Consider the following 16,105-nt stretch of genomic DNA (forward strand, 5'->3'; position numbering starts at 1 on the left):
TGATGAATTGAAAATGGGGGACCCTGATGGAAACAAGACGAAAGTCTTTCTCAGGTCTGCATCCTCTTAACAATTGTATGTATTGAGCTGTACTGTACCCATTCTGCAATCTGTTAATAAACTTTTCAATCAATCAATTCAATCAATCAATCAGATGAAGGGACCAAAGTGCAAAACGCTCTCCTGTCCTCCAGAGGGCGCTGCCGCTGATCTAAAAGCAAGCGTTTCGCGATGTTTGGCTACACTCGGCTTCCATACAAGCGTGGATCTCAATGACATTCCGACTCAAAAGGGGAATATTAATATTAGAAATATTGTAAAAGAGACTCTTGAGATGTCATTAACCTTCGCGTTCAGAGCAATTAGAACAGAGCTGTCTAAGGTGAGCAAGTGAATTACTATGTAGCACCAGAGACTCAGTTACTGTCGTTATGCTAGGTTTGAGTTAGCCTGCTGGCTGATATGTCATCAGAAGCTTGATTTAACTGTCAGCTGATTCTGTCCACTTCACTGAATAATAATAACATCCATGACTTGCTTTGCTGCTCAACCAGACTGGTTCTCAGTACAAGATGTACAACTTGATTTAACTGAACAAACGTACAGCGTCCTGACATGTCGTTGTTGTTTAGAAAACTCAGAAGGTCTAATCTAAGTGTGTTGCTGATTAATAACCTACTTGTTCAAAACACAAAAGGTTATCGATTTAGATACGTTACTGGTTAAATCCATGAATAGAGTTGTTTCATGTAACTCCCATCATGTAGAATCCTAATGTCATTGGGTTCATAAAGACCAGGGTCACACTCTTGACTGCCCCCCACCCATGCACCCACCCACCCAACCCCCTCCAATGCACAATGTTTCTTCCCCTTCAGATGTATATATATTTTTTATGGGCTCTTTTTCTTACACAGTACTGTATATATATATATGTCTTGTATGTCATAAATGTCTTGATGAATTGAAAATGGAGGACCCGGCCTGATGTAAACAAGACTAAAGTATTTTTCTGGTCTGCATCCTCTTAGCAGTTGTGTGTATTGAGCCGTACTGTATTGTACCCATTCTGCAATGAAGTTTTCAATCAATCAATCAATCAATCAATGTCGGCTGTCATTTAGCGGACACTTTTATCCAAAGTGACTTACAAGTTGTGTACAACAAGTCAGCAGGAAGGGTACAACTCTGGCAGCTAAGGGTCAGTAACATTGTTCATCAAACAGTGTTGAACTTGAGTGCTACAGTCTTGAGTAGTACAGGGTTCCCACGGACCTGGAAAACATGGAAAACATGGGATTCATGGGATTCATTTTCCAGGTATGGAAAGGCATGGAAACTGAGCAAAAGTGACCAATTACATGGAAATAGAAACAGTTGTCCTGGAAAATTTTATTGGATGATGTGTAATAAAATTTAACTATTGAGCACAGAATTAACATGAGTTTATAAAAACCCTTTACACATGAACAGCTTTTACTGTAGATAGAAATGGATGATCCCATGTTGTAGAGCCTGCTCTTGGCATCCTATATGGTATATTGGATGTTGGAATTTGATGCAGGCAGCTTGGTGAGCCAATGGAGCCTTGGCATCTACAGTGAAACTTGAGTGAAACTTCTTATGCAAGTTTATCCTCAAATGTAAGTAGCTGTGTTTTAACTGTGTGGTAAACCTGGGTTTATCAACGTTAGTTAGTAAGCAGTGCAATCTTGCTAACTAGCTAGCCAACGTTAGCTCTCATAACGAGCCAGTTAGCCAGCGCCAGGTACAGTAGCTAGCCAACGTTAGCTCTCATAACGAGCCAGTTAGCCAGCGCCAGGTACAGTAGCTAGCCAACGTTAGCTCTCATAACGAGCCAGTTAGCCAGCGCCAGGTACAGTAGCTACCAACGTTAGCTCTCATAACGAGGCAGTTAGCCAGCTCCAGGTACAGTAGCTAGCCAACGTTAGCTCTCATAACGAGCCAGTTAGCCAGCGCCAGGTACAGTAGCTAGCCAACGTTAGCTCTCATAACGAGCCAGTTAGCCAGCACCAGGTACAGTAGCTAGCCAACGTTAGCTCCAGGGGCGGGGCTAGGGGGTGGCTACTTGGGCTCAAGCCCCGAATGTTTTCTGAAAAGCCCCGAATCTATTTAAAAAAAAATAAAAATTTAATTTTTTTTTCTTTTTTTTTCTGACAATTCATCATTGTTACATGAAAATATGTTTGCACCAGATTTAGCAGAAGCTCATTTCCATCTGTGGTCTATCCAGCTGCTAACTGTATTTGAGTGAGTTAAGTCTTGGTGTCATGGTAGACTCAGACCTAAGCTTTAAATCACAATCAACAAGTTGACAAAAACTTAATTCTTCCACCTTAGAAACATAGCATTTATAAATCAAAAGGACGCTGAAAACCAGATCCATGCCTTTATTTCAAGCCAACTCGACTACTGTAATGCACTCCTTACCGGCCTCCCGAAAAAATACGATGATAACTATTTTATTGCAATGCACTATTGCATTATTTTATTCTATTTTACTAACTATTTTATTGCACTGCACTATTTTACTTTGTATCAGTGAATCATAGACGCCTGGCCATAAGAGCATTCGGAGCATCTCTGCTCTCCCACTATTGAACTTGGGGGAGCAAAGGTATGCTCTTGCTCCACCACTTTTTGATCATATGAAAAATATGATATACCCCCCCCCCAATATATAAATCTAACCATAACTACGTTATGGTTAACTGAGTTTTATAGTGAAAAGAGCAGCTTTATTGGTCAAGATTGAAGGCTCTATATTGCAGGAAATTGCACGTACAGGTTAATTAAATTCAAAAAAAATCTGCCGCTTGCCTGCAAAAAAAAAGAAAAAATTAGAAAATAAAAATAAAAAAAAATAAAAAGGCGGGCACCTATCTGGGCTAAGCTCCGGATCTCCTATAATCCTAAATCCGCCCCTGGTTAGCTCTCATAACGATAACCAGTTTGATTTACAAAAGCTTTTACAAACACTTTTACAGAGTAAGAGTAGTAGGGGTGAAACGATGCAACCTCACAACGATTAATTTCGATTATGATTACGAGGAGTTGAGAAGAGTAGGAAAAGAAGACAGGAGCGGACACGAGGGGAGGTGTGGAGAGGAGGACAGGATGAGATAGGAGAGGAGTGGAAGAGAGAACATATATCAATCCCAGTGCTCATGTGTTCCAGTTCAATAAATTGTTGTTCATCTACAGCTTGTTGCATTATTTCATGCATTGATATTATCAATAAGACATAATCTCTAAGCATTTACAATGTAGACTTGACTGGTACATCTTTTAAATCAAGTAAGTAGTCAGGTGTCCTAGGGGGTTGTGTGTGTGAGGGGAGGGGGGGCGCGGATGGGGGCGGAAAACTTCAGGGGCCTATAGATCATCACTTAATATGGTACCTGGAAAATCAGGAGGTAGTATGGAAAAAAAATTCAAGGCAAGCGTGGGAACCCTGTAGTAGTATAAGGACAGTAACATAGTACATAGTGGTAAGGTACATACAGTAATGGTAAAAGACAGTAAGACGCCCCCCGCCTTAGATTATTTTATTTGTATTTGGCACATTATAAAAATAATATCATGACCGATTTGTATTCCTGAGGATATCACCTAAAAGCATTCATTAAAACACTTATTTCCAAGGTGGTCCTCTCCTCGATGGAAGACATAAAAACACATAAAAACACAGCACATAATATAGCCTACTAGGAAGAACTAGAGTTCCAGTACCCCCTGTCTACTCTAGCCCTGGCATCTGATTGCCTGCCCTATGGCTGCTGGGCCAGTTGCTCTTCCCATAGTTGAGCCTTTACCTTTGGTAGATTATTAGATTAGTTGTGGAGCGAGGGCTGAGAATAGACTTTGATAATACCACACTATTGATCTCTCCATGTCACCTCCTGATAATACCACACTGTCATAAATGTATAGATGTAGCACTGCTGTCTATCTGTATGTCATGTATGTCATATATGTTATGATGAATTGAAAATGGGGGACCCTGATGTAAACAAGACGAAAGTCTTTCTCTGGTCTGCATCCCCTTAACAATTGTATGTATTGAGCTGTACTGTACTGTACCCATTCTGCAATCTGTTAATAAACTTTTCAATCAATCAATTGATCTCTCCATGTCACCTCCTGATAATACCACACTATTGATCTCTCCATGTCACCTCCTGATAATACCACACTATTTATCTCTCCATGTCAACTCCTGATAATACCACACTATTGATCTCTCCATGTCACCTCCTGATAATACCACACTATTGATGTCTCCATGTCTCCTCCTCCAGGCGTGTTTCAGTCAGCATGTGCAGTCCTTACACACAGGATGTCAGCTGCTGGCGACAGAGAAAGCCCTCTTGATGAAACTACGGAAGAGCACGGGCTACACCTTCATTAACTGTAAGAAAGCACTGGAGAAGTTTGACAATGACATCACAAAGGTAACTCCCTACATTTTCTTTGCACACAATTACTACGTCTCAAATATCCAATCTCATTACTAGAGAGTTGACATGATGCCAGCCAGAGCGGAGGCCTCCTGCCTCCCCCACCCACCCACCCACCCCTCCCCCACCCACCACCCATATTGGCCAATACAGAGTAAGAGTTTTAGTACAAATTCAGGTACACACTAGGTTAAAGCACCATACCAGTCCAGACATGTGGGTTCCAAGTCATTCTTGCCTTGATACAAAAATCAAGGCACCCTTCTTTTACATTTTCTTTTTTTCGTAATCTTTTACAAAGTTTAAGTTGAACCTTTAAGCATCAGTATGTAGGACTACTTTAAAGCAGATCTGTATTTCAGTATGTGGTGTAAAACTGTGGAATTCTCTATAGAATGATTTAAAAAGTTGTACAAATATCTTTCAGTTCAAGAAAATGTATAAAGAAAGAACAATGGACTTTATGAAGTTGATGGGTAATAGCTTTCCGTATGATTAAATTTTTTCTCATATCATTGTAAGTATATGTGTAACTGACAGACCAAGTTTCAAGTTTCAAGTTTCTTTAATAGTTGTCATACAGAAGTACAGAATACTTTTATACAAAATGCTTCTTACTGTTGCGCTCCAGAGACTGTGCAAGACAAGATAAGTATGAAATAAAATAACATAGTAAAATTAGAAGTAAAAAAAAATGAGGTCACAGTGTTCAGTTTAGACATATGTACAATGTTCGATGCAGAATAGACGTAGTTACCATACAATATACAATACTGTGCAGTGTACTAATATACAATACTATATAGTGCAAGGCAGAAATGGAGAAATGGGACGAGGTGCAATTTAGGTACAATTCACAGTAGGTGTACGAGTTGTAGTGCAAATCCTTTATCAATAAATATAAAGTGTAAGTGTGTTTGTGTGATCTAAAGTGTGGAGAGTGGGTGCTGCAGTGTGTTGTTTGTTTGAGTGAGTGTGTGCGTGTGGGTGTGTGTGCTGTGTGCATTTGATGGTTGTTGCATAGTGATTATTGTTCGTTTAGCAGCCTGATGGCCTGGGGATAGAAGCTTCTTCTGAGTCTTTCTGTGCTCGCCTTAAGACTCCGGTATCGCTTGCCTGACCGCAGCAGTTCAAAGAGGCAGTTGTTCGGGTGGCTCGAGTCCTTAATAATTCTCTTAGCCTTCCCCTTGCACCGCTTGTTGTAAATGTTCTGGAGGGTGGGAAGCCCCCCTCCAATTGTGCGTTCGGCTGAACGTGTCACTCTTTGTAGTCTGCTACGGTCTTGTGCAGTGCTATTCCCAAACCAGGAGGTGATGTTGCCGGTCAGGATGCTCTCTATTGTACATGAGTAGAAGTTCCTAAGGATCTTCTGACTGACTTGGAACTTCCTTAGGCGCCTGAGGAAGTAGAGGCGTTGTCGTGCCTTCTTCACAACACTGTCAATGTGTGTGGTCCATGTCAAGTCCTCGGATATGTGGGCTCCGAGGTACTTGAAACTGTTCACTCTCTCAACCGGTGCCCCGTCGATGCTGAGGGGGCTGTAGTCCTTGACCCCCGACCTCCTGAAGTCCACAATCATCTTTTGTTTTGCTGACGTTCAGGGAGAGGCAGTTCTCCTGACACCACTGTGACAGGTTCTCTACCTCTTCCAGGTAGGCCCTTTCGTCGTTGGCAGAGATCACGCCCACCACTACTGTGTCATCAGCAAATTTGATGATGGTGTTGTTGTTCCGCTGTGCTACGCAGTCATGTGTGTACAGGGAGTAGAGGAGGGGGCTCAGAACACAGCCCTGGGGGGCCCCTATGTTGAGCGTGATGGATGAGGAGGTGCAGTTGCCGGCTCTTACCACCTGGGGTCTGCCCGTCAGGAAGTCCAAGACCCACTGGCAGAGGTCATAGTTCAAGCCCAGGTCCCTGACCATCTATTTCTATTGTTTATTTATTGTTTTGAGTAAGGGGCAGGCTAAGATTTCCTCATGGAATGTGCAAATTGAGAGGTGCTTTGATTATGAAATAATTTTTTTCTTGTATGGAACTGTGCATTACCGTGAACAGAACAAATTAAATGTATTAATGATGTGTCTGTATTTCATTGGATCCTTACTACTGTATCAACCTAATTTGATGTCGCTACTAAAGAGCAAAAGGATTGCACAGACAATTGTCAACAAAGTGATTTGACTCATTTGATGTATAGATTGTGTGCAGCTTACAGTCTTTTTCTGTCTCGTCTAAACCTCAGGCAGAGAGCTGGTTAAACGAAGAGGCGCAGAAGGAGGGCTGGGCCAAAGCAAGCAAGGTGGAGGGTCGGAAGGCCAAAGAAGGCCTGATCGGTGTGTTTGTGGGCGACAAGGCAGCCGTGATGGTGGAGGTGAGGTCATGGCGCAGGAGCCTGTAGATGTAGGATGAAGGAGAGGGGTTTGTAGGACTGAACCCCAACATCCAAGTCAAAATCACTATTCGAATTGATCAGCATTATAAATGCTATAATAATAATCCAAATCCATTTTGAAAATCAGTTCTTCTCAGTCAAGGACGTCATAAGAACTTTCAGAAAACACATGGCTCTCATTAACCCACCACACTGAAGCTTCGGCTCGGGAGGAATGAAGCTTTGATTATTCAGTGATAATTACTACTGAAGCTTCGAAGCCCAATAAATCATGACACGGTCCTAGTTATTTAAATGATGATACAGTCACAGGTTTACTATGTCAGTTAGTCTGTCTCCATGTTTACTATGTCAGTTATTCTGTCTCCATGTTTACTATGTCAGTTAGTCTGTCTCCATGTTTACTATGTCAGTTAGTCTGTCTCCATGTTTACTATGTCAGTTAGTCTGTCTCCATGTTTACTATGCCAGTTAGTTTGTCTCCATGTTTACTATGCCAGTAGTCGGTCTTGCTATGCCAGTAGCAAGACCGACGGATTCTCAGTTACAGTGGGTGACAATATTGTCACAAGGAAAGACGAAATTACCTACCTGGGTTCCATCCTAGAGGCAAATCTTTCCTGTGACAAAATGGCATCCAATGTAATAAAAAAAGTCAACCAACGAACTAGATTCTTGTACCGGATCTCCTCTCTGGTAAACAAGAATACCCTGAAGACTCTGGCAGGAGCACTCATTCAAGGGTACTATGACTATGCGTGCACCTCATGGTACCAAAGCACCTCAAAGGCGCTTAAAACAAAATTACAAACATCACAAAACAAACTGGTCAGACTACTACTTGACCTGAACCCCAGAACCCACCTCACCCCTGCCCACTTTGCCAACCTAGGATGGCTTAGAGTAGACGACAGAGTACAGCAACTTGCAATGGGCCTGGTCTACAAGATACACTATACGACCGGGGTGCCCATGTACATGTCAAAATACTTCCCAAAGGTCAGTGAATACCACAACCACTACACCAGAGGAAGCTCAACAAATCATGTTAAACCCAGATTCGGCTCAAACAAGGGACTAAACACGTTTCGCAATTATGCCACAACAATGTGGAACGCCCTACCCAAAGCTGTAAAGGAATGTGAATCCCTGCCCACATTCAAAACCGCTCTTAAAGAGCACCTACGGGAGGCTGCAATTCGAAACTGGCCACCGTAAATGCCCAAAACCCCCACCACCTCCTAATAGACAGTCTCCTCCCCACCGCATGTATATATTCCCTCCCCGCCGTATGTATATTTCCCTCCCACCCACCCACCCCCTCCTAATGTACAGTCCCCTCCCCATCATATGTATATACTCTGTCAGGATCTAGGGGTAACAGTACTGTATATTTGAATACCGCTTATGTCACAAATGTATCAGTACTAAATACCTATCCCTATGCCATAAATGTCATGTATGTTGTGTATGTCATAAATGTCTATATGAATTGAAAATGGGGGACCCTGATGGAAACAAGACAAACGTCTTTCTCAGGTCTGCATCCCCTTAACAATTGTATGTATTGAGCCGTACTGTATTGTACCCATTCTGCAATCTGTTAAAGTTTTCATTCATTCATTCATTCATTCAGTTAGTCTGTCTCCATTTAATTACGATATCTTTGCATGGTTTGCTTGTACATGATACCTTATGTATACTGCACCTGTGTATACTGTATACCTTACTTACTCATAGTATATATTCAGATTCTAAGTGTTATTTAAGACCATATTTATTGTTACATATAATATAACTATGGCTGACCCCTATTAGTCGATTAGTCGACTAATCGGTTGAAAGGAGCCGTAGTCGACTGCCAACCTCTTAGTCGAATACAAAAAAAAGTATATATATATTTTTATAAAAATTATTATTATTATTATTTATTTTTTTATCATTCTTTCCAAAAGAAAAGAGGCCTAGAAGCGTGGCTAACGCTAATGGCACGCATGCCAGAGGCTAACTGCCTACGAAAACAGGCACAGAGGCACTGAAAGAGGATTTCACCCATCTAATGAACACACAGACTAGATAAATATCAAGATGTATCCATCAGTGGACCAATTACATGCTTTTGCAGAGGACAAGAAGCCTTCAGACATTAAGCACCCCCCACAGCCGACCAAATTTTGGCCTATCATTGTCGACCATCCAAATCCTTAGTCGGGGACAGCCCTAAATATAACTGATGGGGTACACAGGCCCTCATCTGCACCTTTGATTAAACTGTTTATTTGCTCATATGCTTGTATTCAGAGTTAATTAAAAATCCATTAAAAGTATTTCTATTCTATTCTAATTATATTGTTTACACTGCTTAGTTTTATCTTTACTATCATTGTATTGCCTATATGTATGTCTTTCTACTATTACCCTGCCCATACCTGTACCTCCTCCCCCCTCCCCCATTCTGCTATGACGCCTGAATTTCTCCAAGGAAATCAATAAAGGAATATCTTATCTTATCTTATAAAGTCATGGCATTCACAAGTGTTTTGATGTGTTCATCTCCTTCCCTCTGCAGGTAAACTGTGAGACGGACTTCGTTGCCCGCAATGAGAAGTTCCAACAGCTAGTTAAGGACGTAGCGTTTGCCACCATGGCTCACCACCGGAGTAAAGCCCAGGGAGAGGCGCGATACGTCAAGGTACGGACCACACAAACGGATGCACTCTTTTCCTCATCGATCAGCGTCTTTGCAGGCAAAACTCTGCTGCTGAGACCAAACCGTGCGCTTGTCTTTTGGAAAGAGATACCGGGGACATTCTGGATGAAGGCACTCGCTCTGACGACATGGGGTTTTGTGCAGACTGTCCCCCGAGACTTCTGAAACGTACACACGCTTCCCAAAATGCCATAATTGTCCTTTTTACAGACAGTAAAAAAAGGATCTACTGTATATTCTTGCCACATTTCACCTGGACACTGAGAATACATATCATGTTGAGCTTTATGATATCTGATATATGATATGAATTTTTATTAATAACAATACATCCACAGTTTTTTAGAAATGTGCAAAATAAAAGTATTACTTTTTATTTAAAAAATGATTGATCATGAATTTATCATTTAAAAAATGTTGTCGGGTCCACAATGAATGTTGTTGTTTACATGTTGCGTGCAATCCCTTGCATGTATCCCCTCCCAACTGCACAGGATTGGATAAATGACATGCTGGTGCTCTAGTGCGACATCTAGTGGCTGAATTTGATCTATAGCACCTTTTGAATAAATACATAGGCAGCTCCACTGAGAGAAGCCATCGTTCTACATGAGCTGTAATGCCTTTGTACCGTGACCTTGTTTCTCTAATTCTGCTCAACCTTCTCTGTTCCAGAGTATGCTGGCAGGTGATGTACTGACTAAACTGAGTGTGTGTGAAGGAACATCACTAGCTGACCAGCTGGCCCTCACCATAGGTCAGTAGCTATGAGTCACTCTCATGAAGATGTGCTCATGATAGGGCTGGTCCATTATAGCAATATTCTGTTTTGATTTGATTTGATCTTCATTTATCTCGAACACAACAAACATACAAATCACAGTAAAGACTAAATGTAAACATAAACAAATGAGTCTATCTTCATCCATAGAAACACAAACAAGGATGAGTTTGAGAGGAAGAGGCAGAAGGAAGCACAGCTTATCTAGTCCTGCCCCTTTCTTACAATATCATAACACTTCAAATAAAACTTGTACAACTAAGAGATAAAAAAAAAAATGTAATCATGATTATTTTGTTAGTTTGCATGTTCTCCCTGTGTTTGCGTGGGTTTCTCTGGTGCTCCGGTTTCCTCCCACAGCAAAAGACATGCTAGGTTTCCTGCCGTTGTCCTTGACCAAGATACTGGCATTACAGCTGGAGTTGGTCCCCGGGCGCCACACTGTGTGTGGCTGCACACTGCTCCTAAATAGTTAGGATGGATCAAATGCAGAGGATGAATTTCCCCCAAGGGGATTACTAAAGGTTCAACTTAATTTAAGCCTCGTGCATTTGTTGATGTGTAACAAATTGGATGCTTTAGGTGACTTTCACAGTACACTCACGTGTTTGACTGCATAAAACCAACACTGATCTTTTGCGGTGGCTGCCGCTGAGTTGTGGAATAGTCTGCCACTACAAATTCGCTCTGCCCAGACCCTAGAGATTTTACGTTGCGGCTGAAAAATCACTTGTTTTCATTGGCTTTTTGAGGTTGTTAAGCCATACATCCCTGGTCCTATTGTGACTATTTAGTGTATTTATTGTATTGCATTGACTTGTGCATTTTATATTGTATTTTGAATGTGTCTGTCTCTTTGTACTGTGAAGCACTTTGGTGCAACTTCGGTTGGTTTTAAATGTACTATATCAATAAAGGTGACCTTGACTGTTTGGAAATGTTTCAAAAGAGGGTTATCATTGAATATCAGGCTCTTAAGAGCATTCTGCTGAATAATGAAACCTGTGTTGTATTGATTAATTCAATACAACGGCACTGTTTGAATGATCTACCATTGTCCTCTCCTCTCCCCTCCTCTCCTCTTCTCTCCTCGCAGGTCGTCTAGGGGAGAACATGTCACTGAGGAGGGCGGTAGCGGTGGGCGTCCCCGCCGACTGGCACATCGGCTCCTACGTGCACGGCGCCGTGCACGGCGCCGTGCACGGCCAGGCCGACATGGCCATGGGGAGGTACGGCGCCCTGGTCGTGTTCCAGGGCGGGAAGGACGGCGCTCAGGGGGCTCTGGGCCACAAGCTGGGGCTGCACATTGTGGGCGAGGCTCCCGTGTCCCTGGGCAACGCGGAAGACCTGCCCTGCGGCGACAGCGAGACGCGCCTGCTGCCCCAGACCTTCCTCCCAGACCCCAGCAGGACCGTGGCCGAGTTCCTCCGCGAGCAGGAGGCCAGAGTGCTGGACTTTGTCAGGTTTAAGTGTGGCGAGGGCGACCAGTGAGGGGGGGAGGAGGAGAGGAGAGACCGTTTATTTGTCTTCAGTTGATTCTGTCGTCTGTGTTTAGTTCCTAATGAGGTGCACATGCCCACAGTTTGAACAGTGTTGTCACGATGAATTCAGAAGCCTGATGTAAGCACACCACACAAACCATGCTGTTGGTGTGAAATCACCCCAGGTTTTGAAACGTCCAATAATAAAATATCTTGAGCTACGTACGAGTCCCTTCATTTTCTGAATGACCTGGTTTTGTTCAACAGATAAAGTACATGCATATTTGATATTTGTTTAAAAATAATGGATAGATTCGATTAGATTCAAATGTATTGTCGTTATACAGCACAGGTACTGTACAACGAAAATAAGTTTGGCATCCAGCCAGAGTGCAAATGTAACTGTAAAGTGCAACAGAAATATACAATGTACAGGTGATTAAACTGGGTATACAATATATTAAAAAAAAAAAATTACTATTGGGTAATAGTGCTAATCAGATGTATGTACAGAGTTGTAGTGTTAATATGTACAGTGATACAGGTATAAAGGCACTATGATACATATCATACTGGCCAGCAGCGTAACTAGTGTCATGAACCATGCTCACGGTACAGACAAAACAAGGGAGACCACACAAGTAGTTGAGGATTTAAAGAAAGTAATTAAATTAACGAATGAAACTATTTACAAAAAAAGAATTAAAGACTTGAGTGGATCAGTAATATCAGTGATGTAGTGATTGCATGGATGAGTCAGTGTGGTGTATGCAAGTGATAAGGTGAGAATCGAACAAACAAAAACTCATGGCCAGCTTGGAGGAGAGGGGGGAGACTATGGAGAAGCCAGTCCTATAGCCTTTGAGCTCAGGTATGAGTGATTGCCAGGCTGTGAATGACCAACAGGTTAGCACATACACATGTATTATATATCCCTTACCTGTAGGAGAGGGATGGGGTTTCATTCTCTTTCGGTTCAAATAACAAACTCAGCAAGACCGACGGCTTCTCAGTTACAGTGGGTGACAATATTGTCACAAGGAAAGATGAAATTACATACCTAGGTTCCATCCTAGAGGTAAATCTTTCCTGTGACAAAATGGCATCAATGTAATAAAAAAAAGTCAACCAATGAACTCGATTCTTGTGCCGGATCTCCTCTCTGGTAAACAAGAATACCCTGAAGACTCTGGCAGGAGCACTCATTCAAGGGTACTACGACTTTGCTTGCACCTCATGGTACCAAAGGCGCTAAAAACAAGATTACAAACATCACAAAACAAACTGGTCAGACTACTGCTTGGCCTTACTCCTAGAACCCACCTCACCCCTGCCCACTTTGACTACCTAGGATGGCTTAGAGTAGACGACAGAGTACAGCAACTTGCAATGGGCCTGGTCTACAATATACACTACACGACTAAGGTACCCATGTACATGTCAAAATACTTCCCAAAGGTCAGTGAATACCACGACCACAACACCAGAGGTAGCTCCACAAATCATGTTAAACCCAGATTCGGCTCAAACAAGGGACTAAACACGTTTCGCAATTATGCCACATCAATGTGGAACGCCCTACCCACAGCTGGGTAATAGTGCTAATCAGATGTATGTACAGAGTTGTAGTGTTAATATGTACAGTGATACAGGTATAAAGGCACTATGGTAGTCATACTGGCCAGCAGCGTAACTAGTGTCATGAACCATGCTCAGGGTACAGACAAAACAAGGGAGACCACACAAGTACTTGAGGATTTAAAGAAAGTAATTAAATTAACGAATGAAACTATTTACAAAAAAAGAATTAAAGGCTTGAGTGGATCCGTAATATCAGTGATGTAGTGATTGCATGGATGAGTCAGTGTGGTGTATGCAAGTGATAAGGTGAGAATCGAACAAACAAAAACTCATGGCCAGCTTGGAGGAGAGGGGGGAGACTATGGAGAAGCCAGTCCTATAGCCTTTGAGTGAATGAATGAATGAATGAAAACTTTATTTAACAGATTGCAGAATGGGTACAATACAGTACGGCTCAATACACACAATTGTTAAGGGGATGCAGACCAGCGAAAGACGTTTGTCTTGTTTACATCAAGGTCCCCCATTTTCAATTCATATTGACATTTATGACATACACAACATACATGACATTTATGGCATAGGGACATACAGGTATTTAGTACTGATACATTTGTGACATAAACGGTATTCAAATATACAGCACTGTTACCCATAGATCCTGACAGAGTATATACATATGATGGGGAGGGGACTGTACATTAGGAGGGGGTGGGTGGGTGGGAGAGAAATATACATACGGTGGGGAGGAGACTGTACATTAGGAGGGGGTGGGTGGGTGGGAGAGAAATATACATACGGCGGGGAGAGAATATATACATGCAGTGGGGAGGAGACTGTCTATTAGGAGGTGGTGGGGGGTTTGGGCATTTACGGTGGCCAGTTTCGAATTGCAGCCTCCCGTAGGTGCTCTTTAAGAGCGGTTTTGAATATGGGTATGGATTCACATTCCTTTACAGCTTTGGGTAGGGCGTTCCACATTGATGTGGCATAATTGCTAAACGTGTTTAGTCCCTTGTTTGAGCCGAATCTGGGTTTAACATGATTTGTTGAGCTTCCTCTGGTGTAGTGGTTGTGGTATTCACTGACCTTTTGGAAGTATTTCGACATGTACATGGGTACCTTAGTCGTATAGTGTATCTTTTTTTTTTTTTTTTTTTTTGCCATAGTTTGTCTCTCCTGCCCATGTGAAGCGTCTTTGAGCACCTGGAAAAGCGCTATATAAAATAGATGTATTATTATTATTATTATTATTATTATTATTATTATTATTATTATTATTATTATTATTATTATTATTATTATTATTATTATTATTATTATTATTATTATTATTATTATTATTATTATTATTATTATTATCTTGTAGACCAGGCCCATTGCAAGTTGCTGTACTCTGTCGTCTACTCTAAGCCATCCTAGGTTGTCAAAGTGGGCAGGGGTGAGGTGGGTTCTGGGGGTAAGGTCAAGTAGTAGTCTGACCAGTTTGTTTTGTGATGTTTGTAATCTTGTTTTTAGCGCCTTTGAGGTGCTTTGGTACCATGAGGTGCAAGCATAGTCGTAGTAACCTTGAATGAGTGCTCCTGCCAGAGTCTTCAGGGTATTCTTGTTTACCAGAGAGGAGATCCGGTACAAGAATCTAGTTCGTTGGTTGACTTTTTTTATTACATTGGATGCCATTTTGTCACAGGAAAGATTTGCCTCTAGGATGGAACCCAGGTAGGTAATTTCGTCTTTCCTTGTGACAATATTGTCACCCACTGTAACTGAGTGGGTTTTTCAACCTGCAACTTGTTCTTGTCAGAGACCAGCAGGGCTGAGTCGTCCGCAAACAGGAACAAGTTGCACTCACAGGCTGACGACATGTCATTTGCATAAATTAGGAACAGTAGCGGTCCTAGTATGCTTCCTTGTGGAACACCACAGCTCACTGTGAGGGAGGGGGGATAGAGTACCGTTTACCTCTACCATCTCGTCTCTCTCTGAGCTCAGGTATGACTCCTCCTCCTGACACACCTGAATAGGTGTGTGTGATTGCCAGGCTGTGAATTACCAACAGGTTAGCACATACACATGTATTATATATCCCTTACCTGTAGGAGAGGGATGGGGTTGTCATTCTCTTTCGGTTCAAATAACAAACTCAGCAAGACCGACGGCTTCTCAGTTACAGTGGGTGACAATATTGTCACAAGGAAAGATGAAATTACATACCTAGGTTCCATCCTAGAGGCAAATCTTTCCTGTGACAAAATGGCATCCAATGTAATAAAAAAAAAGTCAACCAACAAACTCGATTCTTGTACCGGATCTCCTCTCTGGTAAACAAGAATACCCTGTAAAGGAATGTGAATCACTACCCACTTTCAAAACCACTCCCAAAGAACACCTATGAGAGACTGCAATTAGAAACTGGCCCCTGTAAATATCCTAACACAACCCCCTCCAATGTACAGTAAATGTCCTAACCCAATAATACACGAGACCCTCTTCTTGGACCAAGTAAGGTTTTGTCGATAATTCAATGTACAGTTACCCCCTCCCCCCACCCCACCCCACCTTTCTCTGGTCTGCATCCCCTTAATAATTGTGTGTATTGAGCTGTACTGTATTGTACCCATTCTGCAATCTGTTAATAAAATGTTCAATCAATCAATCAATCAATCAATCAAAGTCACA

The 16,105-nt window shown here is 42.0% G+C and overlaps 1 protein-coding gene across 1 annotated transcript; it reads left to right on the forward strand.

The window, feature by feature from the left end:
* Nucleotides 1-250: 250 nt before the first annotated feature.
* On the forward strand, nucleotides 251-12,066 carry tsfm (Ts translation elongation factor, mitochondrial). The gene is made up of 6 exons (XM_084317337.1): nucleotides 251-382; nucleotides 4,323-4,475; nucleotides 6,724-6,852; nucleotides 9,443-9,565; nucleotides 10,259-10,340; nucleotides 11,461-12,066. Exons 1-6 carry the CDS (start codon nucleotides 335-337, stop codon nucleotides 11,853-11,855), a joined length of 930 nt encoding a protein of 309 aa, XP_084173463.1. The 5' UTR covers nucleotides 251-334; the 3' UTR covers nucleotides 11,856-12,066.
* The last annotated feature ends 4,039 nt before the right edge of the window (nucleotides 12,067-16,105 follow it).

Source organism: Notolepis coatsorum, assembly GCF_963971535.1.
Source record: "Notolepis coatsorum genome assembly, chromosome: 6".
In the NCBI taxonomy this organism is placed as follows: Eukaryota; Metazoa; Chordata; class Actinopteri; order Aulopiformes; family Paralepididae; genus Notolepis; species Notolepis coatsorum.